Source organism: Eriocheir sinensis, unplaced genomic scaffold, assembly GCF_024679095.1.
Source record: "Eriocheir sinensis breed Jianghai 21 unplaced genomic scaffold, ASM2467909v1 Scaffold225, whole genome shotgun sequence".
Lineage (NCBI taxonomy): Eukaryota > Metazoa > Arthropoda > Malacostraca > Decapoda > Varunidae > Eriocheir > Eriocheir sinensis.
Genome location: NW_026111527.1, coordinates 444461 through 460375, shown reverse-complemented (window position 1 = coordinate 460375; position 15915 = coordinate 444461). Strand labels below are relative to the sequence as shown.

The 15915-nt window shown below is 42.4% G+C and overlaps 1 protein-coding gene across 2 annotated transcripts in view; it reads left to right on the top strand.

The window, feature by feature from the left end:
• The window catches only part of LOC126990926 (organic cation transporter protein-like), a gene marked incomplete at its 5' end in the record, with an annotated part of 77407 nt that extends 67102 nt beyond the window's left edge, over positions 1-10305 (top strand). For both annotated transcript variants that reach the window (XM_050849562.1, XM_050849561.1), the window contains 3 exon segments: positions 8617-8801; positions 9067-9212; positions 9569-10305. In XM_050849562.1, the coding sequence (XP_050705519.1) occupies positions 8617-8801; positions 9067-9212; positions 9569-9617 (380 nt within the window). In that variant the 3' untranslated portion in view covers positions 9618-10305.
• Positions 10306-15915: the final 5610 nt, after the last annotated feature.

Genomic DNA, 15915 nt, shown 5'->3' with positions numbered 1-15915 from the left:
GTGGTAGCGTGAGGATTCGAACCCGCGTCGTCCATCACGTGGCGAATGTGGGTCCAGTACGCTATCACTTCGGCCACCGCCTAGTGTGAATAACATCATTCGGTGATCCACATGCACAGAGAGCAGGCAGCCCCTCAATCGGCAAGCCATATCTCAGAGCAACGGTGTCGACAAATTCTTGTTTGTTGAGGCTGAAGCCTTTTGCTCTGATTAGTAGCGACGTTAGCCGGTTAAAGGCGCCTGCCTCCTATGTCTCCTTTTGGGCCTGGTGTCTTTCTTTTAAGATTCTTCTTTTAATTTTTCTTATTTCACTTTGGTCTATTTCGCCGTCTGCCTCCTGAGCGATGATCCTGTTGGTGAGGGATCTGGTAAGGCTGATGGAGTTTTGGTTCTCCTTATCAGCCAGCTTCTCAGGGTTGGTGATTCCCATTCCGCCCAGTCTTGGAGGAAGTGCTATAGCATATCCCTCTCCTCCTCCCCCAAAGCGCCGGTAAGAATACATTCTTGATGTCATTATCCAGTGGTCGGAGGAATGGACTGATAGGCCGAGGGCGAAATAGACCAAAGTGAAATAAGAGAAATTTAAAGAAGAATCTCAGAAGAAAGACACCAGGCCCAAAAGGACGAGCTGGACCGTTTAACACACAACCTGTCCACATAAATGTGTGGTTCTGTCCCGGCAATGGCAGCTATTTCCTTCACCCACTGAGCTGCGTATTCCTTCTTGCACACCTTTGTCCCGATCACTGCACCTAAGTGTCGCTGTCCGTCCTTTGTCACAATGACTCTGCTGCTGCTAAAACTAATACTACAATCAAATCAGTAAAATCGGTCGCTCAACGAGTCTCTTTCAAATGAGACATTTCAAACAACAGTAACATCTCTGTAATTGAAAGAATGTTTTTTTTTTCATTTACAAGAGTGTTTTAATTTTGCAAGTGATGCAAAACTACAATTAAAATTCATCCTCTAATAGCTTATCAGGTTACTGCAGTGTAGTGACTGTGCAATTTGAAAAGCCGCGCCGCCGTCTCTGTTATTAGATAACATCTGGATAGTAGGGTAATTTGGATCGTGTGTGTGTGTGTGTGTTTGTGTGTGTGTGTGTGTGATGTGTGTGTGTGTGTGTGTGTGTGTGTGTGTGTGTGTGTGTGTGAAGAGTGGATTATTTAGTGGAGTATTCGGTATTAGTATTCCAATACATTTAAGTACTGTATTTGGGTCCATTCGTATTCGTATCGAGTAATTATTGATATCAATCAAAGTATTCTCATTCGTATTCAAGTAAAAAGGAGAAGTATTCGTATCCTGCGAATGAGCTGACAAATACCTCAAAACATAAACTTCCTTTGGACCCATCGAAAAAGTGGTGCTTTTGGTATTCCGCTTCAGCTCGGTGGGATGATCTGAGGATGCACTTTTCCAATTTGCCGTGGAATGATTACTGCTTCCAGGAGAGGGATCCCTCTGTGTGTGCCCAACGCATTACGAACGTGATGTTCTATGGATTAGAAGCACACATTCCACCTACTTTCTCTACTCATATTAAAAATGCCCTGGTTCAATCACGCTTGTTTTCGTGCTATCAAAGACAAAAGGGCAGCTCACAAAAGTTACCAGAGCCTTCGCATTCCTGCTAACCATGACAATTACATCTTTGCCCTGAATCGTGCCAAATCTTTTCTCCGATATACCAAAAACACTTTCATCAATATTAAATGATACCAGCTGATTTTTCTCTTAATTCTTCCAGGGATTTATGGCACAAACCATAAATATCTCGAACAATTTCATATCTTCATCTTTCCTACCTCTCCTTAATCCTGACGGCACCACCGCAGTCTCAAATGTTTCAAAGATTGAACTCTTCGCTGGATGATTTACGGCATATTCATCCTATTCATCCCCCCCTCTGACTCCACTATGCCTGTTATTAAGAATCTTAAGAATGATAATTTATATGCCCTCTCTGGCCTGAATCCTCAGAAGGCTTATGGACCTGATGGAGTGTCTCCTATTGTCCTTAAAAACTGCTTCCGTGCTGACACCCTGCCTGGTCAAACTCTTTCGTCTCTGCCTTTCAACATCTACCTTTCTTTCCTGCTGGAAGTACGCATACATATAGATTTTGCCTAAGAAGGGTGTATTCTACTGGTGATCTGCTTCCCTTCCTAACTGACTCTTGTTCATCTTCTCTTAACCGTTTCGGTGAAACTTTTGCTATCCTCCTACGGATTTTATCCCTCTCTCAGTACTTAAACCTCATGTTTCCTTTTTGGCCGTTCTGTCTCTGCTGTGGTAGAAGGCCACTTTTCTTCCCCAAAGCCTATACACAGTGGTGTCCCTCAGGGCTCTGCCCTATCTCTTTCTGCTGTTCATTAATGATTTTTCCAAAACGATCTGTCCTATCCACTTTTATGCCGATGACTCTACTCTGCATTGCTCACCATCTTTTGATAGAAGACCCTCCAAAGAGGAACTACAACGCTTAACTTCACGACTTATTATCATTTCCGATTGGGTCAAGAACTTAATGTCCTTCAACGCCTCAAAAACTCAGTTTCTCCATCTGTCAATTTGACACAATCTTCCAAACACCTATCCCCTATTATTCGATAACATACAGTTGTCACCTTCCTTTGGAATAATCATCCTCGGTCTATCCTTAACTCAAAATCTACACTACGAACCTCATGTCTCCGCTCTTACTAAATCAGCTCCCTCGAGGTTGAACGTATTGCATCGTCTTGGCCACCCATTTTTTCCCCTCCAAGATGCTATCCATAGGCAAGGGCCTTGTCCCCCCTCGTATGGGTTATGCATCTTATGTGTGGGGGAACTCCACACACACAGCACTCTTGAACAGAGTGTAAGGCTCTTCGTTTCAGCAACTCTCCTCTTCTTACTGACATCTTCTATCTCTCAAGTTCCGCCGCCATGTTACCTCTATCATTTTTCGATATTTTCATGCTGACTGCTCTTCTTATCTTGCAGACTGCATGCCTCCCCCCTCTCTCCCGGTCCCGCTGCACTCGACTTTCAACTCTAGATCATTGCTATACTGTTCATATCCGATATGCAAGAGCTGATCACCAAATTAATTTTTTTATGCACTATAATATTATGTGGTAAACTTTAGAACACTATACCTTCGTCTGTATTTCGTCCTGCCTAAGACTTGATCACTTTCAAGAGGAGAGTATCGAGACACCTCTCCACCCGAAAGGGACCTTTTTTGAGCCACTCATCTATATTCTCTTTTATAGGGCCAGTGATTATCAGACTCTTTTTTCTCAATAATGTTTTGCCTTTGAGCTGTTCCCTTTACTCTAAAATATAAATGTCATTAAGTCATTCACACGGCCGGTTCATTACACACGACAACATACATGCTGAATCACCACTCGGGAGGGGGGGTATTTGTGTGTGTGTGTGTGTGTGTGTGTGTGTGTGTGTGTCTATACGACTGTCAGATATAACGATATCACTAGTGTAAATGTTGAGGCTAAAATCGTTAAATCCAGAACAGATAGGTAATGGAATAAGCATACACATGCATACTTCTATGCCAATTCTCTCTCTCTCTCTCTCTCTCTCTCTCTCTCTCTCTCTCTCTCTCTCTCTCTCTCTCTCTCTCTCTCTCTCTCTCTCTCTCTCTCACCCCTCGTCAGTCACACGGATTTACAAGGATAAATGCCACTTTACTTTCCTCTTTTCTCCTCTCCTTCCTATTCGTCCTCCATCTCCATCTCTCCTTGTTTCTCCTCCTCTTCCTCCTAATCCTCCTTCTCTTCCTCTTGCTTTTTCTTTTCTTCTTCCTCTTCCTCCTGCTCTCCTCCTCCTCCTCCTCGTCCACCTCCTCTTCCTCCTCCTCCTCCTCCTCTTCGTTTTCTCCCTCTTGCTCCTACTAATTATATCAATATCAAGAGAGAGTGCGAAGGGAAAATCAGAAAACAGAAACGCAAGCATGAGATAAAAATATCACTTTAGTCTAAAAATATCCTAGGTTATTTTTCAGTTCATAAGAAACAAAAAAAATGTTAAGAGCAATATCGGCCCACTATTAGACAATGGCGACATAGTTAGCGATGATAAAGGTATGGCGTCGGTCCTAAATTCAACCTTTAGTAGCATATTCACAAAAGAGAACATGCCATCGATCCCAGCCCCAAGATATATTCTCCAAGGCCCTGAAGAACATAAGCTTGCGCTGACCAAAATTGATATCAGTGAAGTGCGTGCGTACCTGCAAAAAATAGATCCAAATAAATCTCCGGATCCCGACAATTTATCTCCTCGCGTGTTAAGAGAATGCAGTCAACAGCTAGAATTACCCATAACGTTGATGTTCAACAAGTCATTAGCACAGGCAAGCGTGCCCCCTGAGTGGAAAAAAAGCCAATGTTACCCCGATCTTTAAAAAAAAGGAGATAAAAAACAGGCCAGTAATTATCGTCCTATCAGCCTTACGTCTGTCTTGATTAAAGTATTCGAAAAAATAATCAAGAATAAAGTGACTACGTTCCTCGAAACAAATGATTTGATAACTGATAATCAGCACGGATTTCGTAGAAATCGATCTTGCCTTACCAACTTCTTAACTTTGTTCAACGACGTTTATTCAGGTTGGGACACCCGAGCCCCATATGAGGTAATTTACCTAGACTTTCAAAAAGCGTTTGTCAAAGTTCCCACGTCAGGCTCATTTCAAAACTGCGTTCCCACGGTATAAATGACCCTGTGCACGTGGATTCATGACTGGCTCACACACAGACAACAGCGTGTACTTCTTAATGGTGAAACATCCGATTGGCAACCTGTAACCAGGACCAGGACCAAGGTTCGGTCCTGGGGCCAACACTATTCATAATTTACGTGAACGATCTAGAGACTGATATCCTATAAAAAGTAGCCAAATTCACCGACGACACCAAATTAGAAGGTACGGTAATGAACAGTAAAAACTGAGAGAATATTCAATCAGATTTAATAAGACTTGCCGACTGGAGCGAAAATTGGCAAATGTGTTTCTACGTAGATAAATGTAAAGTAATGCACATAGGTGAAAAGAACCCTAACTTTAAATATCAGATTCAAAGACATGAGCTCAGCGAAGTATAACAAGAAAAAAAATCTTGATGTAATCTATTCATTAATACGCTAAGGGCTAAGGGTTTGTGAGTGAGATTTGAGGCACTTAAACCCATCGTAGCAAAATTGCTTATTTGGGCTAAGTTTATTTTTTTAATTTTTTATTATTTATTTATTTATTTATTTATTTATTTATTTAATTTTTTTTTTTTTTGCTGAGGGGGAGTATTGTAGCGGGCTTCGCTACAAACCCAATCACGACGCGGAGTCTAAGCGCTTGATCCATGCTGATCCTGTAGGAGGAAGAAAGAGATATTTTGGATGAAGAAGAAAAAAAAGGAGGAGGAGGAGATGATGAAAGAAGAGAAAGAGGAAAGAGAGAGAGATAAATTGGAAGAAGAAGAGGAAGAGGAGGAGAGAGAGAGAGAGAGAGAGAGAGAGAGAGAGAGAGAGAGAGAGAGAGAGAGAGAGAGAGAGAGAGAGAGAGAGAGAGAGAGAGAGAGAGAGAGAGAGAGAGAAGGAGGAGGAGGAGGGAGGAAGGGAAAAAAATTGAAAGGAAGGGGAGGAGGAGGGGGGATACGGGGGATGAACTATTTCCCGAGAGTAGTATATTTTTCCTTAGCAATGAAGGGGGGTGGAATGGTGACCCCGTCCAATTCCGTGCAATTTTCACGGATCCCCGCTTGTCTTAACATAACTAGGCTAAGGGCTTAGGGTTTCCGAGTGAAATTTGAGGCACTTAAACCCACCGTAGCAACACCAAATTTTGCCTATGGGCGCGGATTTGGCAGAAGTTTATTTATTTTATTTTATTTTATTTATTTGTTATTTTTTTATATTTTCTAGGCACTTAAACCCATCGTAGCAACACCAAATTTTGCCTATAGGCGCGGATGTGGCCTAAGTTTATTATTTTTTTTTTTTAGGCACTTAATCCCATCGTAGCAATACTAAATTTTGCCTATGGGCGCGGATTTGGCCGAAGTTTATTCAGTTTATTTTTTTTGACACATTATTTTTAGCCACTTAAACCCATCGTAGCAACACCAAATTTTGACCTATTTACGCGGATTTGGCCGACGTTTATTCAGCTTAGGTTTGTTAAGCGATATAGCCCTTATTTAACGTGAAAACGGTAATTTATTCTCCAATTTCGAGCGAAAGGGACGTTTTTCCTGAGGGGGGAGTATTGTAGCGGGCTTCGCTACAAACCCAATCACGACGCGAGGAGCAGAATTATCAACGTCACGTGAGAACGGTGAGATTTCCACCCATCTTTACTGGATGGACAGTGTCGTCATGAAGAATACCATTGTTCTGTTCCCTAGCAATTCGATGGATGTACATTAGGCATACATTATCAGGAAAGGTGAGTGATTTGTCCGAAGTTTATTCAGTTTATGTTTGTTAAGCGATATTGCCCCTATTTAACGTATACATTAATAGGCTAAGGGCTGAGGGTATGTCAGTGAATTTTGAGGCACTTAAACCCATCGTAGCAACATCAATTTTTGACTTATTTATTTTACTGCAAATAATATATCACACTTTCGCATCAAATGCTTGGAAATCCTTTATGTGTTACATTTATCTGTTATCACAATGAAATAAAGACATTTCTATCATGCATTTATCCTTGAAAGATGTCCTCATTATATTTGAAGAAAATAGAGGTAGAGTAAAGAGACAGGGATGATCCCATACCTCTTCAGGCAGTGAAGGGGGAGGGGGGGGGGGGGGGGGACGGGGAGGGGAATGGTGACCCCGTGCAATTTCGTGCAATTTGCACGGGTTTCCGCTAGTCTATCAGATTAATACGCCAAGGGGTGAGGGTTTGTAAGTGAAATTTGAGGCACTTAAGCCCATCGTAGCAACACCAAATGGACATGTTGCCGGTTCTGGGAAGAGCCTAGAAATGCATTGTGCCACGTACTAAATATAACGTAGTGCACATATTGCGTCCTATAAATCGCTAGTTGACTGGATATTGGAGAGATATCTCAAATTCTTCTCATCTCACGGGGAGAAGCCGCCATTAGTTCGTGACGTCATCAGGCTGAAGCGGAGTACAGCAGACGACAGTACCAGTGTTGTGTCCATTGTTTTTTTATCAGCTATGGCCACTCCAGCTCCTAACTGTGCCTGACAGGTATGTTATAGGTGCTTATAGAACACCTTAAGAGTGTTGGAAATGTGTTATATTATTAAAATGGGAGTGAAATCAACCGATTCGCCTCTGCTCTGCAGAAAATAGTTGAGTTCACGATTAAAAGTTAGTCCGAGGGGGAACTAAAGATAATAATCAAGGTTGAATTTAAATTAGTATTAAGGAAATTTACCTAGCCTAACCTAGAGAAAACAATGGCTCTAGAACGTCAGAGAGAGAGAATCAACGCCTGAAGATGAATAAGAAGAAAACGAATGGAGACCAATATTTTATAATCAGAGGACGTGAAAGTAGAGAGAATAGTTGAGTTCACGATGAAAAGTTAGTCCGAGGGGAAACTAAAGAAAGTTACTGCAGGATTCAATAGCACAGACAGAAATATCTTACGTGGAGTACTTTTGTTCGTATATATATATGTATATACTCTTGAACATTGGCACGAATCACCAACGACTGCGGATTACGTCTCCAGGCATTGCTAGCCACTAGAAACTTACACCACAACACGAAATCTCGGAGTAACACAAAGTTGGCGGCCTGCCGAGTGCCTCGTGACGTCACGACTAATCAGCATCCGTTTCCAGGTCATGTGATTTTTCCTCAACTTTAATCCATATTTTATACCACATTTACTATTTTACATGAAGAAAAAATAGTACCATAGCTGAATTTAGGGCCTTTTTTATCCATACAGACATAATTTGAAATACATATGTTGACCGGAAACATGTCCATTTTGCCTATGGGCGCGGATTTGGCCGAAGTTTCTTTTTTTTTTGGGGGGGGGGGGGGGGAACTAAACAGTTAAACCCATCGTTAGCAACACCAAATTTTGCCTATTGGCGCGGATTTGGCCGAAGTTTATTTTTATTTATTTATTTATCTTTAGGCTCTTAAACCCATCGTAGCAACACCAAATTTTGACCTATTGCCGCGGATTTGGCCGAAGGTTATTCAGTTTATGTTGGTTAAGCGATATAACACCTATAACGTGAAACGGTAATTTATCCTACTTAACGTGAAAATTAATAGGCTAAGGGATGAGGGTTTGTCAGTGAAATTTGAGGCACTTAGATTAAGTCACCAAAGCGGGCAACCTCGTAATGAGCCAATAGGCTTTCTGTTGCCTGCATTTCCATGTTTCCATGTTTCCTCCTCCTCCTCCTCCTCTTCCTCACATACCTATATAATGTATCTCACATTTATTCCTACCCTTTTTTCCTCCATATTCATGTCTTTTTTTCTCATCTACTCCATTAAAAAGAAAAAAAATTCATATGCACTTCCTCTCTCCCATATTTTCTTTCATGCATAACCCATAACACTTCCTCTTACCCCTTTTCTTCCTGCTCCTCCAGACATCTCGTGGCTGGTGATGACCTTCGCCATGCTCGGTAAGCTCGCCATCAGTGGCGCCTTCATGATCCTGTTCGTGTTCGAGGCTGAACTGCTGCCGACGGAGGTGCGTCTGCAGGGCCTCGCCGTCACCATCGTTTCGGCCAACATTGCCGCTGCATTGTCCCCATACGTGGCTGACTACCTGGTTAGTGTTGGTCTTCACCTCGCCTCACCTTTTGTTGATGTAGCTGAAGAATATGTCACTTCTTTCTCCACTTCTCTTACACAAAAAAGAAATACTATTTAAGGTTTATCGCACTACTGAATTCTTAACAAAGTTTTAAACTTTTCCTCATCTCGTCTGCACTTGGTATACACAAAAATATCACATAAATAAAACTGAGACTTTTTAGTTGTTGGATTCTTGAGAAGGACTTCTAAGTCATCTTGTGATCCTGTTTCATACGCAGGGTCCGCTGGTGCCGTGGCTGCCTTCCGTCATCTTCGGCCTGTCGTCCTTCGTAGCAGCATTAGTGCTGGTGCCGTTGCCGGAGACGCTGGGCCTGCTACCTGACATGATACATGATCTCGAGAAGCTTTGGAGAAAAAAAGAAAAGCAAGTTATAGGGAGTTGTAATGTCATGCAGGAGTTGCTTAGGAGTATAATAGGAGTCAGATGGGTAAGGAACGGAATCAGAAAAAAAAACTTATGAGGAACAGAGGTGAGAGATGGAAGACGATGAAACATCGTTAAAATGAATAAAATGGAGATGAGAAAATAGAAGAAAAGTGTGTGGAAATTGATGAAAGTTATTTATGAAGTAGGGAATTAAGGCTCTCCTTCATCATTCACCTTTGCCTCACTACATTATTATTTGCCTTCATTTTCTCTCCTTCATTTCCATCAATTCTTCACCCCGTCCTTCCTGATAATTATCGCTTTCTTTACTATAACTCATAAATCTTTTGCAGAAAAACTGACGCTGGAGATGATAGTCTGACGGACAAGCTGACGGCGTAGTAAAGAAAAGGAGAAGGAGGGGAAAAACAAGTTCAAGAAAAAAATAAAACGAAACGTGAAAATAAATGAACAATGAAGTGGCAAGGATGGAAGGGAAACGAAAAAAAACGACGGAAAGGAGGATAATGAAGAGGAAAAAGGACCTAGGAACACATTTAGCTCTTATAAGGAATCCATTATTACACTATGTGAATTTTTTTTGACTTTTTCTGTTCCTGGGCAGGTGTTATTTCCCTATTGCATTAGCCTGAAGTAAATTGAAAAGACCTGTTTGTCTCTTCAATATTTTCTTTTGATATGTCAAAGTCACCCATTTTTCCTGTACTCACCTGGCCACCCCACCTCTACCCGCCTGGCCACTCCACCTGTACCTGTCTGGCCACTCCACCTGTACCTGCCTGGCCACTCCAACTCTACCCGCCTGGCCACTCCACCTGTACCTGTCTGGCCACTCCACCTCTACCTGCCTGGCCACTCCACCTGTACCCGCCTGGTCACTCCCCCTCTACCCACCTGGCCACTCCACCTCTACCCGCCTGGCCACTCCACCTGTACCTGTCTGGCCACTCCACCTGTACCTGCCTGGCCAGTCCACCTGTATCCGCTTCACCAGAGAGGAAGTAGCCATCCATGGAAGAGAACAGTGGAAGAAGGTTTTGAAGATACAGAATTACAGCTGATGAGAGAATCTTGTACTATCCTTACCACAGAGACCTTAATTAGTTGACCAGAGAGCTTGGTCTAAGAGAGTCATAAGCCGAACTTTTGATATCTAGGCTCAAGGAGTGGAATTTGTTAGACGAAAGTGGGCAAGTCGCAAGTCATAGTAAGCGCTACCGACATTTTTCAAGCTTCTTCACTCACCAAGATTGACTCTTCTTCTGCCACAGTGTATCCGGTCTGTGTGTGACAATTGGAATTGTCTGTAACCCGAATGAGTGGTGCCTTTTTTTTTTTTTTGATAGGTCATCCAGAAACCTGAAATCTGTGCTGCTCCATAACGGGAAAAAATTTCTTCTCCTGACACATTCGGTCCACTCCAATGAGGAATACAGCAGTGACAAGACTTTGTTTGAAGCCTTGAAGTATGGTTAGTATGTGGCTGGGAGGTTTCGGAGACTTCAAAAAGGTGGCATAGCTGATGGGACGTCAAGGAGACTTAGTCATGTTTCCTTGCTATCTTTGCATTTGGGACAACATGGACACCGCAGCTCACTACCACACGATGCACTGGCCACAACGGACCTAATTCTCTGTGAGGAGGATTGACTGATTGATGGGTCTAGGTATCCAATCAGGTAGTAGGGTTTCCACCTTGAGGTCAGAAAAATAAAGAATGCAGTTGAGTAAGTTGGAATAGCGATGGCGAGCGGAGCAAGCCTTTTCGACTGAGAGGTTCGGGAGAGCAAAAATGGAAACCGCCATGTGTCAAGGGCATTTTGAGGTTACCTGCACTAAATACGAGGATGGCGAAAGAGTATTTTAATATCTATAAGCACATTTATCAGTAATTTATTAATGACATGAGATTTCAGGATAATATCTAAATCAATGAAATGCACAAGGAATTTTTTTCTCCTAAATTACCTTAGCTTCTGAATATGTTTCATACTGTCATCTAATGTAATTGCACGTCAGATGCTAAGTGACTGAAAGAAAATTATTCAAGATTCGTTTATTGGAAAATGTGCTCCAGCAACTGGAAAGTATGATTGAATTTTACAGGTAATGGTTATTAATTTAAATCTGAGACATTACAGGTTAGCTATATAAAAAAAGACTAATGAAAATCAGTTAATCTGGAAGTGATTAACATTTATAATTGTTCTTTTTTTTTACATGAAAAAAAAAACTAAATCCTGCAAACAATTTAGAATCATGGACTTATATTTTGAATGTCATCCATTGCCTATTTCTTTTTCCATGAATACTTTGTGTTGCTCCTTGCTGTAGCAAGAAGACAGTGCTGATGAATGCCTAAAACTCTCCTTTTGCAGTGTTTGCCTCTGATAAGGAAAGCTGCTGCAATCTCACTTTTGACAGACAGCCATAGAACTTGTCCTTGTGAAAAAGTCAGCACAATTTCAAGGTGACAAGAAGTTCACATTTAATGAGCTCAATGGAGCACCCACTCCTTTTATAATTTCACTTACTTTGCATAATTGAGAATATTCTTTCCACATAACCATGTAAAGCTGATACAGTCAAAATACAAGAGGGAACAAACAGCATGTTAGGAAGGTTAGATGTCTGGGAACAGCCATCCACCAGGCAGCTGAGTCCTTGGACACCCAGTCTTCTCCCTCCCTGAGCCTTTCAACAATTATTTTGATTGTTTTAGCTCATCATACAACTCATCCATGTTGATGTTGAGCCTGCCGATCATACTGAGCTTCTCTGATACTTCCTGCACATCACTGATTGTTGTTAGCTCACCATACAACTCATCCATGTTGATGTTGAGCCTGCCGATCATACTGAGCTTCTCTGATACTTCCTGCACATCACTGTTTGTTGTTAGATCATCATACAACTCATCCGTGTTGATGTTGAGCCTGCTGATCATACTGAGCTTCTCTGATACTTTCTGCACATCACTGTTTGTTGTTAGATCATCATACAACTCATCCATGTTGATGTTGAGCCTGCCGATTATACTGAGCTTCTCTGATACTTCTTGCACATCAGAAAAAAGCATGTCTCAGTTTTTAGTGAGAGGTGATGGAGGGAAAACAGCAAGTTGTCCTCTGAGGAATCAAGCCACTTCTCTCTCTCTCTCTCTCTCTCTCTCTCTCTCTCTCTCTCTCTCTCTCTCTCTCTCTCTCTCTCTCTCTCTCTCTCTCTCTCTCTCTCTCTCTCTCTCTCTCTCTCTCTCTCTCTCTCTCTCTCTCTCTCTCTCTCTCTCTCTCTCTCTCTCTCTCTCTCTCTCTCTCTCTCTCTCTCTCTCTCTCTCTCTCTCTCTCTCTCTCTCTCTCTCTCTCTCTCTCTCTCTCTCTCTCTCTCTCTCTCTCTCTCTCTCTCTCTCTCTCTCTCTCTCTCTCTCTCTCTCTCTCTCTCTCTCTCTCTCTCTCTCTCTCTCTCTCTCTCTCTCTCTCTCTCTCTCTCTCTCTCTCTCTCTCTCTCTCTCTCTCTCTCTCTCTCTCTCTCTCTCTCTCTCTCTCTCTCTCTCTCTCTCTCTCTCTCTCTCTCTCTCTCTCTCTCTCTCTCTCTCTCTCTCTCTCTCTCTCTCTCTCTCTCTCTCTCTCTCTCTCTCTCTCTCTCTCTCTTAAACTCCGCCACTATGTTGCCTCTCTATCTTTATCAAAATTTTCATGCTGATTGCTATTCTGAACTTTCTAAAAGGATGCCTCCCCATCCCAAGCAGCCGCTGCAGTCGACTTTCTACTCTAGCTCATCCCTATACTGTTCAAACCCTTATGCAAGAGTTAGCTAGCATCTTAACTCTTTCATCCCTTACACTGGTAAACTCTGGAACAGCCTTCCTTCGTCTGCCTTTCCTCCTGACTATGTATATATATATATATATATATATATATATATATATATATATATATATATATATATATATATATATATATATATATATATATATATATATATATATATATATATATATATATATATATATATATATATATATATATATATATATATATATATATATATATATACATAATGAGATCAGGGTCTGGATGGTGTCTCAGGCGGCAGAAGTGCATGGTAACCGAATTGGAAGGTGAAAATCGTAAACCATGTTCCTCTGCCCATCTGAATGTCCTGTCGATTGCATGTTGCAGTCTTCGCTCCGCGGTGGACATCCGAGACGCTGAGTACCAGATTGCTTGACACCCCCTCAGGGAGCGATGTTGTAAAACCATTTATGGCTACGACAAAGAGGGTGACACTGAGGAAGCTTCCTTGAGGAACTCCTTCCTGCTGTGAGTAGGAGGTACCAACTCTTGACTCGGAAAGTTCGATCTTCAAGAAACCCCTTAATAAATTATGGCATCCCTCCACGGAGACCAAAGTCATGGAGCTCCTGTAACGGGCTTGTCGTGGGGTGTTTAATGGGCGTTGATTAAGACTTCAGCTTCCTTAAGGGGAATTATATTCGTAGCCTATATGTACAAGAAGCGTCGGAGCGAGAGCGACTGTCGTTGTGTGTTAGTCGGACTCTCGTGAAGGAGTGACGAGTTACAGGTTGGAAAATAATTATTACAATTGGTCACGTACGTCAAGGTGACCTCTGCGCACCATCGGAGTGCGAAGTATACTAAACTGAGACTGTAAACACTGACGGACGACATTCCTATAAGGTGGGGTGATCTATCTGTCGTGGGATTTTTCCGTTGACAATTGTATGCTTAATTCGTGGTGATATGAAATAATAATAATAATACATTAATATCCTACTATAATAGTGCTCGGTCACCTACCAGTGATCGCGACCTCGCGATATACAAAAATTTAAATAGCAGTCTAGTTACCATGAACATACATAGTGGGAGTTTGTCAAGCAGACTGCCTATGACACAATTACATTAAAACACTGGCTATGTAAGAACATATGTGGAGTTATAATATAAATAGTGAGAGGGAAAACACAACGTGTGTGACATGAAACATAAGAAATCTTTCAAAATATAAATATAAGGACACATGTATAAGAAGCTATCAACTGGCATAGTTACAGACAATGAAACGTTGATCTAGCTCCTAAAAAAATACAGTAGTGAAACATAGTACAATGTTAAGTATAGGAGGAGCCAGGTTTCTGTCCCCTGACTTGTCTGAGAAAAGGAAAAACTACCTTGCCAGTGGCCTCCCTGCATCCAGTCGCCGTGTCTGCACAACCAAATAATCGTGCAGGACAGAGTTCCTCCTAATAAGGTAGCACATGACGACGAGACTGACGAACATCAGAAACATTGGTACAAAAAATCCAGGGTACAGGTAGGGGAGATGCAAATAATCAGGCAGCGTTTCCTCCAGGATTTCCGCAAACTCTGTTTTGTTTGCGAAAGACAATGAATTAAGGGAATTAGTCACATACGAGATGCTGGAGAAGTGAATGTCATCGAGAGACCGTAGAGGAAACACTCGATGGGAAATATTGGCCATGAAAACCAGACGGATCCGGGACGGGTACGTTGTTATGTTAGTGGAGCGGATATAGCATGCTTCCGCTATGGCATAGTGACCAGTAACCCGTTGATAAGTGGTACCCTCCGGGCAGATGACCGATACATAGAATGACTGAGGGAAATAAAAATAATGCAGACCCTGAAAGTTCTTATGGAAAACAGGCGGTGGTGGTAGCTGCTTGTAAGGGCACAGGGAAAGAGCGTCAGACGCGTTCACGCGGGTGAGGGCGATCTCGCATATCCCTCCCCGAACTGGTAGGAAGGCAAAGAGAGACGCAGAGCAATAGAATCGCCCGAAGACCGTCTCCTTGCAATACTGCAAGAGTGAGTAGCTACCCGTTGAATACAGAGCGAAATCCTTTGCCATTAGAACGAGGGACGGGGACGTGTCCAGGGCTAACACACTGTCCTTAACTGAAAAAGAGAACGGGACAATTTCGTGTGCCTCAAACACGTCCGCCGTCTGAAATGGAACATGAATGATTATGGCATCGGGGGGGAGGCTGGACTCAATCAAGGGGTAAAAATATTGACTCATGTCTGGGGTGAATAAAGGTGCTAGGCTATAATTTTTATACCCGATATGGACAGTCGTTCTCAAATCGTATAGAGGGAACAAGGCAGGTGTGACTCTACCGTGCGCTGCATCAACCATGTTGCTAATAACCTGCTGATTTGCCGTTGCGACGGAGTTAATGACGTTCTCCAATACATGCAAGGCCTGATCTAGGAGGAGAAACTGATTCACCTGGTCGATCTGTTTGACAACTATGTTGATAACCTTTACCATCTTATTTGTCTGCTCTAGCAGTTTCTCAATGTTAGTATGCAACCGCGCAAGTGTTCTACAATTGGCGTTGATCACCCTGCGATTTCGGGCAGCAAAGGAAAGTACATGAGCGTAGTGGTCCCGCAAATCGCGAACGTCCTCGTCGGTAGCCGTACCGAAAAGGAACTTTGAGGCGGACCCAACGATGTTGAGCAACCCCCTCTTTACCCGAGAGTGAACTGAGTGAAAACTATAATCCATGTCTACCTCATCAACTTTTCCCCGTAAGAACAGAATCCTATCCTCCAGTAATTGAAAAAGATTCAGAGAGTTGGTACTAGAAGGTGCCTTTGATTCCCTAGTCTTGGTAGCCCGTATGGCGTCT